General features: G+C 47.2%; 1 protein-coding gene across 1 annotated transcript in view; it reads left to right on the top strand.

Annotated features, from left to right (window-relative positions):
- Nucleotides 1–18,077, top strand: part of LOC147631073 (uncharacterized) — a 142,374-nt gene that overhangs the window by 16,544 nt on the left and 107,753 nt on the right. The window contains exon 2 of the mRNA XM_086809400.1: nt 242–299. Within this exon, the coding sequence (XP_086665526.1) occupies nt 242–299 (58 nt within the window). The remainder of the gene's footprint in view (nt 1–241; nt 300–18,077) is intronic.

Below are 18,077 nucleotides of genomic sequence, written 5' to 3' on the forward strand. Positions count from 1 at the left end.
TGGCATTGTCTTTTCCCTTTCAATTAGTGGGTTTTGTGATGACAAAGAAAGAAGAGGTGCCATGTTTTTATTCGTTTGCATTTGAAGCCCATCCATGGATGGAAATTGCATCTTATTAAATCATCTACTTTACAAACGTATCTTGATTTTTACAGGTGGTCTCTTTTTTTTTTTTTTGGGTTGCTTTGATCTTTTCGTTGTAATAATGTCTTACTTTGTACAGTTATTTTATTTTTTGTAGGTTGGGATTCCTTTATCTTCCTGGGAGACATATGGTTCACGTTCCTACGCCACTAAAGGTTGTTCCTAGCAAAATCGTTTACAAAGTGGTTACTTGTTTGTTGTACTAGCGGCCCTGAATTTTTTGAGAGTGCAAAGGTACAAAAGGGGTTTTTATTAATTGGACAGTGCGACACTCATGATGGGTCCCAATTGATCGCAATGTGTTTTTCGGCCTGTGTTCTAGGTCTGAGCTGAGGATGTACAAATGGCCTGGGGAGAGATAACTGTCCCTCTTACAAGACGTTTTCCACCCCCATTTGGTTTGTTGGCTGCTTGGCCTGCTTTTAAGTCCATTTTGGGCTGCCAAACCTGGTTGGTGGGGGCTGATCCTTGGTTGTTTAAATCTGCCTAAATGGGTTGCCCATCTGTTCATGCTTGGCTGCACTGATTTCCTCCTCTTTTGGGCTGCTTGATCTGCTCCATATGTTCTTTGACGGGCTCTCTCATAGGCCAAATGCTGGAAGGTCTTGAACTCCCTTTACAGGTGCTTAGTCTAATACATAGTAATAGGAAACGGCCGTTTCCTAGCCTAGAAATGTGGAAACGCTGTTTCCCGAGAGTCGTCGTTTCTAGTTCCGTTTCTCCGGTTCCTAATCTCCAATAAAAAATCACCCATTGATTTGTCTCATCTAGTGCTTGCTTAGTGATTTTCTACAAATTTTGTTCACTATTTATTTCAAATTATGATGGTGTACTCCTCAAACTAGTTATTAATTTTCTCATTATTTTTATATTATGTATCATACATCCACTGTTTCTGTTACAAAATTCCTTACAGCTTCTATTTTTCTACTGTTCATGTGTGGCATGTGGAGCCTGACATGACATACATCTATGGCTGGTGTAGCCTGACATGGTGTGTGTGTGTGGCATATGGAGCCTGATATGACAGTACATGTATGGTTGGTGTAGCCTGATATGATAGTACATGTGTGGCTTGTGGGGCCTGACATGGTGTACATGTATGGCCCATGGAGCCAGACATTATGAAATTCTTTGGGACTAGCTATCTTGGAGATCTTTTGTATTTATGTTCTGGGAAGGTTGCTGAAGGATTATGAGCCTTGGACATTTTATCGGATACAACTGAGCAGATGGGTGTTTCTTCCAATATAACTGCACTCATGTGTGTGCATGACTTTGATTTTATCTTTGGATGACTTGTCTTGTTTGCGAGGACAATGCTTGAGATTTTTGCTTGTGTTGTCCATGGGGCCGGGGATGCCTGGGCACCCTGTGGACGTGTATGTACACACTTGTTTGGGACTAACAGGTGGTCTACATGTGTTTTGCAGGTGGTAGGTATCCCCAAAAACTCAATTTACAGCTTTATGAGTTCACATGCTAATAATTATTGGTGTAGGTTCACACTAACTTATAAGTGGCGGAACAACTTAAGTGGCCGGACAACTTATAAGTGAGTACACATTGAGCAGGACTTATTTAATACACGTGGTGGCCAAAAGTTGGGCATTGGACATTATTTGGGCCTCCTTCAAGTAGGCGCCTCCCTTCTGGACCTAAAAAGCACATGTGGGAGCTAAAACTGGTGGAGGAGCTCTAATATTGAGTTATACTCCAGTTTTATGGTAGGCTCCTGCTTTTGAGGGTGCATGGGAGTTGGTCGACTGCTTCTACAGGCTGTTTACAGCCTTCTACCGCGACAAAAACCTAACAGGTGCATGGGAGGTGCTGGCCGACCCCTTTTGCATGTTCTCCACTGCTGGCTGGCTGATTTACAGCTTGAATAGAGGCTGGACAGACCATAAAAATAGAGAAAAAGGGCTGGTTGAGGGCATCTAGACAGTTTTCCTTCTGACCGGGGGCTTGCAGGCTTGTGTACAACTGCTAGTCGCTTTCTTCTGAGGCTACTGAGGGCTGGTTGACTGCTGAAAACAGCCTTTGAGGGCTGCTCGACTTGCTCTTTGAGCCAGACAGGAAGAAGACGATGATGTTGTTGTCCCGGGCTGATGTGGGAGTGCTATGGGCTGTCCATAGTTGTCCTGCATGTGCTTGATACCGGGAATGCTCACTTGTGCTGAGAATTGTCAGCAAATTCAGTTTGTGTTATGCTTTCTTGTTTTCATATTGTATTGGAAGAAACAGGGAAAAAAAAGTGGTGAACCCTGGGCACCCGCAAAGTTGTATTGGAAGCAGACTCCTTTTTGGTAATCCAACCATAAAGGGGGGGAAGGGGGGGGGGGGGGGGGGGCGTCTTCTGGCCCCTAGTGTGGTATATTGTGCAGATTTGTCATCTTGTTTCATCTGGCATGCTTATGTGTATTTTCAGATTTCATGATTGATTAGATTTTCCGTGTTTAGATCCCCTTCCGCTTACATTGGTATCAGAGCCTAGCTTTCTACACAGTTGTGCCTAATATGGTGCTGGATATGGCTGTATGGAGTCATTGTTCGTGAGAGAAGGTTGGGATTCTGAGGTAGCCCTGGTCATAGTTCATAACCTTCACGTTTGCTTCATGAAGTAAACATTTGCAACATACGCGTTTGAAACTCGTGTTTCATACGTGCTTTTAAAAACAATGTTTTTCTAAGGTTTTACGTTTTTTGAAAGTTGCTATGCTTTTTTAAATCGAAAATCGGTCCACGCAATGAGTATTTATGTAACTTGTAAGTTGTAACTTTGTAGGTTTTTATAATGAAACTTGGAGAGCTTGAGTTTACAATGTATATTTGTATCTATTTGTCTAAATCTCGTCCTTCCTATGAGCTATTATATTGGTCACATATGTTACTTGGCCCGGGCCGGAAACATACTCGAAACAGTCTTACATACCCGAATGCGTATGCGTTTGCTAAACGTATGTTATGAACTATGGCCCTCGTTTTATTATCGCGCCTCGAAAGAGGTTACCTTTGGTTTAAGCGGCAGTGAGCATGTGGAAAGACTTTGTGGCCCTCCTGTCTGTGTAGGGGCATTGTTGCACCCTTGTAGTCTATTTGGTACCATACTTGGGAAACTGGTAGAGAGCGATTCCGGGGCACGGAAAATTCTTTTCTTTCTGAAAAGCTGAAAGATACATTATGGCCAGCCAGTCTGATCATTCTGTGCAGGACTCTATCACCCATATTTGCCGCATGCGGGAAGAAGATAGAGACAGGGATCATGTTGGGGGTTTGGCGGATAACGATCCCACCGTTGTCTGCCAGGGCTGAGGATCAGCGCAGGATATCGATCCCTTGATGAATGAGCTTGAAGAGCTCCGTGCTTTGTGTGAGGTGAAAAAAAGAAGAAAGAACCTGCCTCTATAGCCCTTCCACCTCGCAAACTTGGAACAACACACACGAACGGGGGCACCACCAGCCACCGGCTGGAACAATTCTCGCACTTCACCACCCAACCCACGCCAGACAGACAGCATAAAACAGGGGCACCATAGACCAAAGCAAACACCCAACAATATATTCCCAGTTACAACATTTCATACAAGCTTCTCCCAACACAGAAGCCTACTCACACAGCTACAAACACAACACTCAAGCCTGTCAGCCGAGGATACACCACATCCCCGATCATCATGATCCACTCGCCTGCCTGCTGTACCAACCACACCAGAATGAACCCGGCCACTCTCACTCCAGAAGGCGCCCACACCAGCTAACCTTCAACTCTCTTCAGCCCATCACTTCTGCATGTGTCGTCAGCAGCAGCTCGACCATCATCTCTCTCTCTCTCTCTCTCTCTGTGCTGATCCTCTGTCAGCCTCGCAACAAACCCAGGCAGCTTATCTGCCTTGCTACCGGCCCACCACCAAGCAGCAATACTTGTCTCTGTCTTCACTCGGCACCCACTCTGTCCACTGTCCTGTCTCCTAGGCGGCCCACACCCGCCAGCCTGTCACCAGCAGCTTATCTGCCTCCCCTATTGTCTTCGCCAGCAGCTCCCTTTGATGCCAGCACCCGTCTCTTTCCCACAGGCAGTGCCCCACCAGCCTCTGCCTTCTCCAACACGCATGTCCTCCATGCTTGCCTTCAGCACCTACCTTGCCCATAGGCGGCTTCCACTTGAACCATCTCTATCAGCTCGACCTGCATGTCATGCTCTCCACGCCTGCAGCAGCTACCCACTGTCTATAGGCTCACCAGCCTTCACGACCCAGGCATGTCCTCCACATCCACACTCCCTTCACACGGGAGGCTCCACGCTTCAGCCCAAACGGTGGCCTTCACCAAGCTCCATGCTGCCTGTACACGCCAGCCCACCAGTCACCAACTCTAGTCACACACGCTCCTTGATGATGGTCGCCAGCCTGAACCCCCAGCGCCAACCTTTCTCTCTCTCCTTGCGCTGTCTCCTTTGTTTCCAACCAGCTCACACGTCTTGACGCCAGCTGTGCCTCACAGCGCTCCACGCTCACCTGCACACGGGAGGCTCCACTTCATATACCTGCAGCAGCTACACACTGTCTCCTCCACCGCGTTCCACTTGCGCTGGCAGCACACGCCTTAGAGCCCCCACGCTCACCTTCCGCAGCGGCAGTGCCTCTCTGCAGTAGAACCACCGGAGAGCCCCCACTTGAAACAAAGCGACCTTCGCTTTTTCTTCTGCAGACTCCGCCAGCTCGACACCTTCGCCATGTTTCGAGAATTGAACGTTGGCAGTCAAGCGAACAGCCATGTGGCCTTCAATTTCATGGCCACGTTAATATTATCTTTATTTAATTTCCAAGGCCTACAAAATGGCCATACTCTCCTTTTCACACCAAACTAAAGGCCAGCTCATCAAACCGCGCCCTCTCAGTGTTTAATGCCCATGCCTCCGTACACATTCCAAATACAGCCTTTCGATGCCCATTCCTTTTCTTGGACGCGCTACCCCTTCAAGCGGCCAGACGGCTGATATTACCTCCAGAAGACCTCGTTCCAGATAGGCTTCAAAACAAAAGCATCCACAAAATCACTCTGCCAATGCATTCACAGGCAAAACCTTCACACACGCCACGCATCCATATGTACACTGACCAAAAAGACCACTCAGAAAAACGCCTGACATACTTTGCCACCCCCACCATCTGCTAGAGCATTTATGCTCAGCAGCATTCAGCAATTCCAGTAGTCATCCACCAGGATCAAAAGGAAACAGCAACTCACCATCCCAGTCCCCAGCATCCTTTAAACACCATGGCTGTATCACTGCACACCAAAGATCCACCATATGCATCAGAAAATCATTTCCATGCACTTCACCCACAACCAACCTCCCCGTCTTCAAAACCTGTGGCATTCTAGCATCTAGCATCCCATCCATTATCACCAGTGAAGGCCAAGTTCCAGCATCTTGACCCTTCTGTACACCAAGATCCGCATCCTCTCCACCATCAGCAGCATCCACCAGCACTTCCAGCTCCTGTATTTCAGGCATCTCTCCACAATCATTCAGCTCAACTGGTTCAGAATCCTTGTCATCCAGGGACTTTGCCTTTAGCATTTCAGCAACACGTAAGGTAGCCTTAGCTACACTTTCAACCATATCAGCATCCATCTCCACCTCTGGCTCCTGTTCATCCAGGCTAGCAATTTCCCAAATATCATCCTCAAGCATACTACTCACCTCACAACGCTCTTCATCAGCCAAATCCACATGCATACCTTCTTCAGTGCTGCCAACCCCCCTGGTATCATCGTCCACAGACTCCCCAACACCTAATGCATCCAATGGAACAACATCCACACCATCCATCATCACAGGTACCATATCACCATCAAGCTGTCCCAGAAAATCCATAATAATGGAATCTTCCTCCACGCTCTCCACATCCGCATCACAAGCCATCTTCACTTCATCAGAAGTCTCTACCCCATCCTCCTCCCTTGTAGAATCTGGCAAAGAATCATCCTCCAAGCATCCTGTATCCAGCTCCTCTTCCTTCTTATCATCAGCCAATCCCAAGGCATCATCCCCTTTGCTTTCCTGTGCATGCATATCATCCAGATCCAAATGATCTTCTAGGACCTTCCAAATCACTGTCATGAATAGCCACGACCTCCAAATCCAAAGAAGAATCCACTGGCAACTCCTTATCTGCACTTTGCTCCTTCACCTGCTTTTCATCCACCTGCACATGCTTCTCAAACTTTGGAAAAAAATCAGAAGGCATATAAAACATACCCCTTTGCACCTGTATCGGCCTTTGAGGCTCCTGTCTAATCACACTTTGCATAGGACTCTTATCCACCTCAACCAAATTCACCTGCTTATCCCTTACAGACACAACACCTTCATACGGATAAAGACCCATCTCCATCTGCTTCAAAACCTTGCCTTCCTTTTCCCTAGCAACCCTAACAGCATCATCAAATGACCTGGAATTCTTCAACTCAACCCTGACCCTCAAATGAGGTAGCAAACCATCAATAAACAAGCTCTTCTTCAAAAACATAGGAGGAACTTCCTGCTTCAATGTCATACACCACTTACTCCACAAACATGTAAATACCTTCACAAAATCATCCAGTGATTGCCCATGTACCTGCTTCAAGATGCTCAACTCCTGCCAAAGCACACTAGCATCCTCCACTTGCTGAAAACGCTCCAAAAGACCTTCCTTCAACCTATCCAAGGTCAAGACACCAACATCCTGTGCTTCAAAACCCTTGAGCCAGCTTCGGGCATCTCCCTTCAAAAAAATCCTTATCAGCTTCAGAACCTGCTCTTCATCTGTGACATGATTGCTAATGCATGCCAACTCCATCTGCTCCAAAAAATCAACCACATCTTTGCCCTTCCTGCCATGAAACTCCGGATAGGACCACATCATGACAACCTGTAACAATCCCTGAGCTCTCCTCAGTGGAACACACGCCCTTTTATTCAAAGAACAACGCCAGAGCTATCCTCAGTCAAACAATGCCAGAGCAACTCCTCAGTGGGGGCACCAGAAGGATGTGAGGTGAAAAAAAGAAGAAAGAACCTGCCTCTATAGTCCTTCCACCTCGCAAACTTGGAACAACACACACGAACGGGGGCACCACTAGCCACCGGCTGGAACAATTCTCGCACTTCACCACCCAACCCACGCCAGACAGACAGCATAAAACAGGGGCACCATAGACCAAAGCAAACACCCAGCAATATATTCCCAGTTACAACATTTCATACAAGCTTCTCCCAACACAGAAGCCTACTCACACAGCTACAAACACAACACTCAAGCCTGTCAGCCGAGGATACACCACATCCCCGATCATCATGATCCACTCGCCTGCCTGCTGTACCAACCCCTTTGTTTCCAACCAGCTCACACGTCTTGACGCCAGCTGTGCCTCACAGCGCTCCACGCTCACCTGCACACGGGAGGCTCCACTTCATATACCTGCAGCAGCTACACACTGTCTCCTCCACCGCGTTCCACTTGCGTTGGCAGCACACGCCTTAGAGCCCCCACGCTCACCTTCCGCAGCGGCAGTGCCTCTCTGCAGTAGAACCACTGGAGAGCCCCCACTTGAAACAAAGCGACCTTCGCTTTTTCTTCTGCAGACTCCGCCAGCTCGACACCTTCGCCATGTTTCGAGAATTGAACGTTGGCAGTCAAGCGAACAGCCATGTGGCCTTCAATTTCATGGCCACGTTAATATTATCTTTATTTAATTTCCAAGGCCTACAAAATGGCCATACTCTCCTTTTCACACCAAACTAAAGGCCAGCTCATCAAACCGCGCCCTCTCAGTGTTTAATGCCCATGCCTCCGTACACATTCCAAATACAGCCTTTCGATGCCCATTCCTTTTCTTGGACGCGCTACCCCTTCAAGCGGCCAGACGGCTGATATTACCTCCAGAAGACCTTGTTCCAGACAGGCTTCAAAACAAAAGCATCCACAAAATCACTCTGCCAATGCATTCACAGGCAAAACCTTCACACACGCCACGCATCCATATGTACACTAACCAAAAAGACCACTCAGAAAAACGCCTGACACTTTGCAAAGAGATCCTGATGTGGTCACTTTTTATGCAATTGCCCAACAGATGTGAATCGACAACCTCGAGAGTTGGTTGTTGCTTATTTAAAAAGCCGTGGCGATGTTGTTTCCGATGATGAGGGCAAGTGGGTCTTCACACGGCAGCCTCGCAGGCTGTCCCATGAAGGGAACTCCGATGATGTTGTGAGAGGGCATGCAGCCCACACCAGTGATGTGAGAGGGCATGCAAACGGCACCAATGATGTAAGAGGGCATGCAGCCCGAACAAGTGATGTAAGTGGGCATGCCGCCCGAGCAAGTGTTTTGAGGTGGCTTACAGCCCATGCAACAGATACGAGGAGGCATGTAGCCCGAGGAGATGATGTACATCGACATGTAGCTCGTGGGGATGATGAGGGGTTTTCAGCCCATTTGAGAGATGCAGAAGATCTTCATGCATTGTCGCAGGCTATCCCGTGAAGGGAACTCCGATGATGTTGTGAGAGGGCATGTAGCCCACACCAGTGATGTGAGAGGGCATGCAAACCACACCAATGATGTAAGAGGGGATGCAGCCCGAATTGTAAGTGGGCATGCCGCCCGAGCAAGTGTTTTGAGGGGTCTTGCAGTCCATGCAACAGATACGAGGAGGCATGCAGCCCGAGGAGATGATGTACATTGACATGTAGCTCGTGGGGATGATGAGGGGTTTTGAGCCCATTTGAGAGATGCAGAAGATCTTCATTTATTGCCGGTGGTGTCTCCACCTTCTAGGTATGTTCCTGCTCCTAAAGATCCATCCAGAGTGGAAGGTGTTACATAGGAAACCAGCCCTAGATCTGGGCACCCTCGCCCATCGTAGACATGACGAGGAGGAGGATGTATTAGAGCGTCGGGATGCTCGTCATAGCAAGAAGGCCAAAGAGTTCAAGTCAGGGGACAAGTACATCAAATTCGAGAGCTATAATGGAAAGTTGGATACTACCAAGGCACTTGCTTTCATAAGGAAATTTGAAATAGCCTTTTACACTGAGGAATTTACCGAGAAATCTATGCTCAGGCATGTGGTATGCATCTTAAAGAGACTACAAGTGATTGGTGGATGGCAAAGCTTTTGGATAGGACAACTGCCCGTACATGGAGTGCTTTCAAAGAGCAATTTTATGATCAGTTCCTTCCTCCTTACTTTGAGAAGGATGTACGAAAGGAATGGGACTGGCTAACACAGGATGAAGGCGAATCCGTTTCATCTTATGTTTCAAAGTTTTGGCGGATTCTTCTTGAAGTCACACCTTTCATGACGAGGACGAGAAGAAAAGAAAGTTTGAGTCGGGGCTGCAACGAATCATTCAAAAGAGCCTTGCAGTGTATCCCCACAACACCTTACAAGAGCTTATATACTCAGCAACTATTTCTAAGGTGTATCCCCACAACACCTTACAAGAGCTAATATACTCAGCAACTATTTCTAAGGAGTTGCATGGCAAGGGAGCGTCAAAAAGATAAGAATTCAGCTCATACAAGGGAAAATTCAGAGCTACAAATGAGCAGAAAAAGGGTGGACAACCACCTAAGTTTATGCCTAATGAGTCCAAGGATGCAAAAGGGGGCTCAGAAAAGAAGCCGGGGGGTAAAAAGGATGATCCTAAGCTGTCCAGACAGCTTATCTTTGATTGCATGAGAGAGAGCAAGTGCTTCACATGTGGGAGCAAAGATCACATGAAAGCTCAATGCCCCCAGAATCTCAAAGAGAATAATGTGCAGGATGCCAAACCGAGTATGAATGTTATACCCGATGTTCAGGATAACATTGCACATGAACCAAAGAGCAGAATCTTATGCAAAGCTTGTTGGCAAGTTAAAGGACCAAACAACTTTATTCCTTTTTGATAATGCCTCAACAGGTAACTTCATATCCATACAAATGGTTGCTGCTCTTGGGTTAAAGCCTGAGGAATTGGGTATGGTTTTTCATTCAGATGCTGCCTTTGAGGGCAAGGAAGTTAAGGTAACTCCCATCATTGGGAAGCTTCACATACAAATACAGGGATATTTGGATCATGAAGACTTCCTCGTGGCACCACTTACGGGATGTGATGTGATACTTGGGATGCCTTGGCACTACCGTTTGGATCACAAGATTTTGCACACAAAGAAAAGAAAGTTATGTTTACTCATAGGGGTAGGGAAGTTTGTATTGATGTGGGTACTGCTAGGAGTACCATACCCATTGTAAGCCATATATCTATTTCAAAGGCAATAAAGAAATCAGCTTGTTCTTACTTGGTCTTTGTACGTGATACTCCCATAGATCAAGATAGGATTGATTTCTTAATTGAATATGCTGATTGTTTTGCTGATTGACTACCAAGACAGTTACCCCAGAGAGGCGAGAGGATCAATGTATTGACATAATCCCTGGGAGATCTCCTCCTAACCGATAGGGTGAGTGCTGTCCAACAAGAGGAAATCATGACTCAAGTAAATGATTTGCTTTGAGAAGGGGTTGATAAGGCCAAGTTCTTCGTCTTATTGTTCTCCAGTTTTACTTGTGCAGAAAAAGGATGGGACATACAGAATGTGTGTCGATTATAGGGCCCTTAACAAGATTACTATCAAGAACAAGTTTCCAATTTCTCGAATGGATGATATTCTTGATAAACTTGAGGGAGCTGTTTGTTTCAGTCGCATTGATCTTAAGAGTGGTTATCTTTAGATTCGAGTGGTACCTCAAGATGTGAACAAAACGGCTTTTCGAACATCATTTGGATTATATGAGTATTTGGATGTGCCATTTGGACTTACGAATGCCCCCGCCACTTTCAATAGAATGATGGATATAATTTTTAGACCTCTCCATAAGTTCACAGGAACTTTCTTTGATGATATTATCATTTTTTCAAAGAGTGAGGCTGAACATAAAGAATATCTTGCCATTGTTTTTTAAGAGCTAAGGAAACATAAGATTTTCATCAATGGGATGAAGAGTGAATTCTTCTTGTTAGAAATTCACTATTTAGGGCATATTGTTTCCAAGGATGGAGTACGCATGGATCCCACAAAGATTCAAGCAATCAAGGATTGGCAAGAACTGCAGAATGTGCATCAAGTTAGGAGCTTTATTGGTTTATGCTCTTATTATCGTCGATTTATTCGACACTTTGCTTTCTTAGCTTCACCGTTACATGATCTAACAAAGAAGAAAGTAGCATTCTGTTGGTCGGAACCCAAAAAGATAGCTTTCCAGAAGTTAAAGGATGCCATCATATCAGGGCCAACTCTTATTATTCCAGATTTGCATAGACCTTTTGTGGTCGAGTGTGATGCATGTGGAGATTGTTTGGGGGCTTTTTTGAACCAAGAGGGACATGCAGTGGCTTTTGAAAGCCGCTGCCTACAACATGTAGAATTGTATTTGCAGGTTTATGAGAAAGAGTTGTTAGCCGTTATTCATGCCCTTCAAATATGGAAGCATTATCTTTTGGGGGCTGAATTTATGGTAAAAACAGATCACCAGAGTTTACGGCACTTTTTTACACAGCCTCAACTTTCGGAAAAGCATCTAAGGTGGGCAAACTTCTTGTCCATGTTCCATTTTCAGATTTTGCATACCCTAGGCAAGAAGAATTTGATGGTGGATGCTTTGTCACGCAGGCCACAAGTGCATGCCGTAACTACCGCCTACCATCAGGACTTATCAGGGATGCGAGATATGTATGCTTTGGACACAGATTTTCAGCTTATTCGGGCTGATTTGAATCATGGTACTGCTGTCCCATCTTATTCGATTAGAGATGGGTTCCCGATGATGCAGAATCGTATTTGTGTAGTGCGTGAATTATGCCAAAAGGTTATGGAAGAGTGTCATGCTCCACCATATGCTGGTCATCGTGGTATTCTGGCTACTACACAGGCTTTGGAAAGATATTTCTTTTGCTAGCTCTACGCAGGGATATTGAAGCTTATGTGCGAGAGTGCAGTGTCAGAAAGTCAAGTTTGACAGACACAAGACGCCTGGTTTGCTTCAGCCCTTACCCATTCCACAAGAACCATGGAAAGCATTGCTATGGATTTGCCGAAATCGGCACTTGGAAATGATGCTATATGGACTATTATAGATCGTTTTAGCAAACATGCACACTTTATTCCTGTGAGGAAAACAATCAGGCTAGAGCACATGGCGAAGTTGTTCTTATTAGCTCAAATTTTCAAACATCATGGCATGCCCAAGTCTATTGTGGGGGATAGAGATCCTCGGACTACCAGTTTATTTTGGCGGGCATTATTTGATAATATGGACGCAAAGTTGAGTTTTTCATTAGCCTATCATCCTCAGACGGGTCACGGATGGTCAAAGTGAAATTGCAAATTCAGCTGTGCGAGAATGCGCCAAGCTTCTGAGTTGTCCTGGCTCAAAACGAGCTGGTTCATCAACATGAAGATTGAGACAAGCAGGCACCGCGAGCTCCCCGAACCCTGAAACGCTCCCCTTCGCCTCTGTTTCTCTGCCATCGCTTCCTTCCTCCATCGCTGCATCCCTCCTTCCTCCATCGCTGCATCCCTCCTTCCTCCATTGTTTCCTTCCTCCTTCGCTGCCTGAATCGCTCCCCTCCGCCTATGTTCCTTTGCTTTCGCTTCCTTCCTCCATCACTGCGCCCCTCCTCCTTCCTTCGTTTCCTTCCTCCTTCGCTGCGCCCATCCGCCTCCGCCTCTCTTCTTGCTTCGCCCTCCATCCTCCTCCGCCTCCCCTCCTTGCCTCTGCCTGCCCTAATTCGCCTCTTCCTTCCCCTCTGTTCGCCCCTACCCTTGCCCGCCCTTCTCCGCCCTCCTGTTGATCGTTTCGCCTCCCCTCCTTCCTCCGCCTCTTCCCTCTGCGCAGCCCTGTTGTGCTGCCCTTCCCCCGCCCCTCTTCGCCTTTGTGTCCAGCCATCTCCCCCTTGCCTCCCTTTCCTTTTTGCTCTTCCCTTTTCCACCCTCCTTTCCTTTCCTTTGCCTCAACGGCTTTCCTTTCCCCTTGGTTCGGATTGCTCCTCATCCGGGTTCAAGTCGGCCTTTTTCTTCGATTAGCATCATGGCTAATCATTCTCCCTCGGCCGGGCGAACCATTGTATTTTCCGAAGCCGAGCTCGCGGTCCTCTACGCCGAAATAGAGAAAGACTCCAAAACGACCGTCATTGCCAGAATCTTCGGATCTCACCCATTCCGTCTCCAAGCTCGGGATTGGGTCCTGGCGGCTCTGCCCTCCGACCTCGCTCTACACGTTAGAGATGTCAGGTTGCTTGGAAGAGGTTTCTTCCAAGTGGATTTTGATTCTGAGGACGCAGCCTCAGAGGTTTTGAAGGACAGCCCTTTGCCATTGGGCCCGAGGAAGATATTCTTTCTTCCCTACTCCAGCTATTTTTACCCTGTTGAGGAAGACCGGAACCGTTTCCCGATTACTCTCAGATTCCCAGGTCTTCCTCGTGCATATTGGCCTATGTTAGAGGCCATCGGGTTTGCCTTTGGGCTTGTTCTTCAAGTGCCCCCCCCTTCACGCCTTGCCGACATCTTCTGCCCAGGTGGTCACTGCCTCGGCGGATGCTGTCCCCAGGGTCATGGTTCTTGCCCTTGACATTGAGCTCTTTGAGGACTTTGTTTTGCTTCCGGGCCCTTGTGGCCCTTTGAAGCAACGTATGGAGATTGCAGGTAAACCCGATCAGTGCCGGGTTTGTCACCAACAGGGTCACTTTGCTCGAGATTGTCCTCGGGCTCGAGGTCGCATGAGGCCTCGTAAGCGTGCCTCTCAGGCGCCACCTCCTTTGGTTCCTTCCCGTCCTTCAGTCCGCCAAGTGTGGCGAGCTGTTTCTCACGCTCGCCCCCCCTGGTGCGATGGGAAGGCTTCCTCGGATCATGTACAGATAGATGATGTTTCTGGTCAGAGGGATGTGTCAGCTAATGCATCTTTGCAGAGAGATGATATCTCAGATCAGGATGACTTTGTGGAGTCCTCTCTACTTGGAGGGGGCGATATGCAGGATGTTGAGCACAGTGGGGATCATGTATTGCAAGATTTTCAGCACGATGCCATTGCCCTTGATGCCCCGTAGGGCGAACAGGTTTCTCGTACATATGGAGGCACGGTGCAGGGCCTCGGACAAGGGCATGTCAGTGGACTTTGCCCCGTGGATGTTCCCGTCCTCCAGCATTATGAGAGGCGTCCTCAGGCTGCCCATCGTCTTCTTAGATTGGGGGTCAAACCCTCTTCTCTTCCATGAGAATCGTCCCATGGAATGTTCAGGGCCTTGGAGGGCTTCCCACCCGTGGTAGGAAGCGCCTTCTGAAGGACCAGCTTCACCCTGCTGTTACAGGAGGGTCTATGGATGTTCTTTTGTTGCAGGAACACAAATTGGATAGATCTCAGTGTGGCAAAACTGGTAAGATGCTTTCTGGCCACACCTTCTTGTCCTCGGCAGTTGGGACTAGAGGGGGTGTTTGTATTTCAGTGGCAGCATCTATTATACCTCATGTTATTGGGCACGGTGTTATTATCCCTACTAGAGCGCAGTGGATCTTGATCATGCATGAGGGTCAGAAATTGGGAATCTTGAATATCTATGCACCTAACGTGAGAGGTGAAAGGGTGGCCTTTTGGGACACCATTACAAATGTCATTCCCCAGGTTGATCATTGGATAGTGGGAGGAGATTTTAATATGGTTGAGCAACCTTCTAACAAGAAGGGTGGACGCGAAGGGGGTTTACACCCTTTGGAGCAAGCCTCATGGGAGAGGTTCACGCTTTCCTTTTTTGGCAGGGATTGTTGGACTGAGGGTGACTTCCAGAGAAGGCCAAATTCCTTATCTTTCTCTTGGCATAACTGCAGGAGCGGGGATGAGAGCATCTTTGCACGTCTGGAGAGGTTTTATGTGGATGATTGGTCCTTGGACAGAGGAGGCACCATTGCTATTATGCCTGGCACCACCAAATCCGATCATTGCCCTGTCGTTTTGTGTCTCAGGGAGCCTGGGGCTCGCTCGGCCTCTCCCTGTATCCGTATCCCTGACTCTCTTTATCTAGATCCTGACATTTCCCTTGAGATCAGAGAGATATGGAGATCTTGTGACGGTCCTGATCCTCGTCATAATATTGCGCTAGCTCTTGCGAGGACCAGCCATCATTATCATAGCACTGCCTTGTCTAAGAAAAAGGAGGCTCTGGACAAGGAGAGAGCTATTAGGTGTAGGATTGCTGCTCTTCAGAGGGAACATGAAAAGCGTCCACATGCGACTTGCATTACAGACCTCTTGACCACAGTTAGAGCAGAGCTGCAGTTGGCCATGGACAAGAGGGCTGAGTTCACCTTTCATGCGAAGGAGGCCTTTTGGACTCAGATGGGTAGCAGATGCAACAAGGAGTTTTTTTTCAGCACACAGGCCTTCCCATAGCAGGGATTCTGTGAGGTACTTGCAGGATTCACAGGGTGAGGTTCAGATTGAGCCTGATAAGGTGAGGGGTATTGCTTCGGAATTTTATCGGTCTTTGTTGACTGCAGAGGTGCCCTCCCCTCAGAGAGATGTGGCAGGGCAGAAAGTTTGGGAGTGCATGCCCAGGCTCATTACAGATGCTATGTGTTCTTCCCTGGATGCCCCTTTCTCGAAGGATGAATTCCTTCACGCACTGCATGCTCTTTCTAGTGGTTCATGCCCTGGGGATGATGGTCTTTCTCCCGCCGCCTTTATTCTTTTTTGGGATCATATTGGAGATGCTATCACTGTTGCCCTTCAAGAAATGTGGTTGTCAGGTATGATGCCTCCATACCTCACGGAGGGGCTGATTCACCTTATCCCCAAGAGTGGGGACAAGACTGACATCAAGCAATGGAGGCCCATCACCCTCCTTGGATCTGCATATAAAATCTTAGCTAAAGCCTTGAGTATAAGATTGCAGCCGATTCTCCAAAGGACTATCCATGATACCCAGAATGGGTTCCTCCAAGGAAGGAGTATATTTGATAACATCTTTTCTTTCTGGGAAGCTGTCGAGTGGGCAAAGTCTAGTCAGTAGCCTCTTGCCATTCTTTTGTTTGATTTTGAAAAAGCTTATGACAGAGTGGATTGGGATTTTTTGGAGGGCACTATGGCATACATGGGGTTTTCCCAAAATTGGATCAGAGGTGTGTCTTGCCTATACAGGGAGGCTCATAGCACTGTTTTAGCCTGTGGGGGGCACGGTGAGCGTTTTCAGATTTCCCGTTCAGTAAGGCAGGGCTGTCCCCTCGCGTCTTTATTGTACCTCATTGTAGCAGAGGCTATGAGCAAGTTTCTTCGGGCTGTCCCTGGTGTTGTGGGTCTCAGGTTGCCTTTATGTACGGAGGAAGAGTTTTTGGACTGAGTTAGCAGATGATGTCACCAGCCTAGACATTTCCCAGTATGAAAGGAGTCTGGTGGACTCCAGGATGTCTAAATATTTGGAAAGTACAAGCTTTGGGAATGGGGGATTATCCTAGAATACAAAGGACCACACTCCTAAAATTTAGGAGAGTTGCTATTTTTGGCCCAACTCCGATGGAAATTTTGTTCGCGTCATTACATCTGGAATCGAGCAGATACCAAGAGTTGGCAAAGTGCCTGTGACAAAATGTCTACTAGTTGGGATATTTTTAGAGGTAAAGATTATGGAAGGACCCATCTTTTAGATTGGGACATGTGGCAAGAAAGTGGACCAAAGTGAGACAAGTGGCCTGACACTTGTTAGAAAATGGATCAAATTTAGACAAGTGGCCTCACACTTGTCACTTCAGCTATTGTGTGGCTCTCCACTTGTCATTGTAGCCTTCTCTTGCCATTTTAGCTCATTGGAGGCCCAAATCTATAAATTGGAGCCCTCTCTCTTCATTAATGGAGGCTCTCTTGCTGCACACTAGCCTCTACCACCGTTACAGGCTACCCTAATGATGGCTACTCTCTTTCTCTCTCTCTTGCAGGCTGCCCATGAAGAATACCGGCTGTTGGGGACTGTTTGGAGGCTTCCATCGCGAAGAAATACTGAAGGCAAGGGTATTTAATCATTTATTATGATTTCTAGCCATTGTACTTGTTGTACCAGCCCTTGTACCGGCTGTACGAGCTTTTGTACTTGCTGTACCACCGGCTGCACCAGCTTCTGTACTTGCTGTACCAGCCACTGTTCCTACTGTACTAGTCATTGTACATGTTGTATCAACATTTGTACTTGTTGTACCAGCTGTACCAGCCATTGTACCAACTGTACCAGCTGAATGGAGAGTTGTACTTGCTGTACCAGCTCTATTGCATGAAGACCCGTGGTTTTTGGGGAAGAATCAGTACCTACACGGAGGTACATGGATTATATTGTTGGCTTGGCATTTCTTTAGCCTATGTTCGGGCTCAGTTGCCTTGTGTTGGGCTGTGTTATGGCATTTGTATATGGATAATCCGGCATCTCCCATGGGGAGAGTAAGGCCCTCAAAGCTTGTACATGATATTATTCTCCTTGGGTAATAAAATACTCCAAGGGGGGGGGTCGGCCCATTCCGGCCTCTATGCGGTGTCACACGTGCAAGCTCCATTTTCAGCATTTGTGGATGTTTTGTCGAGCTTTTATGTTTTATGCAAAGTGATGATGGATATGTGTTAAGGTTGTGGCCATGTTTAAGTGTTTTAATATGCATTGATGGTATCAACAAGTGTGTCAAAGGCCCTAGTCCCCCGGGCACCCGCCACGAGTTACAGATGATACGGCGTTGTTCCTTGAGGCTTCACATGCTTGTTTATGTGCTTTCCGGACTTAGAGGCCTTTTGTTTGGCAGCAGGAGCTTCTATCAATTGGCATAAGTCAGTTGGTTTTTGGATCAGTGATTCTCCTCTTGCAGATTGGG

Source organism: Cibotium barometz, chromosome 15, assembly GCF_041138505.1.
Source record: "Cibotium barometz isolate CiBa-2024 chromosome 15, ASM4113850v1, whole genome shotgun sequence".
NCBI lineage: Eukaryota > Viridiplantae > Streptophyta > Polypodiopsida > Cyatheales > Cibotiaceae > Cibotium > Cibotium barometz.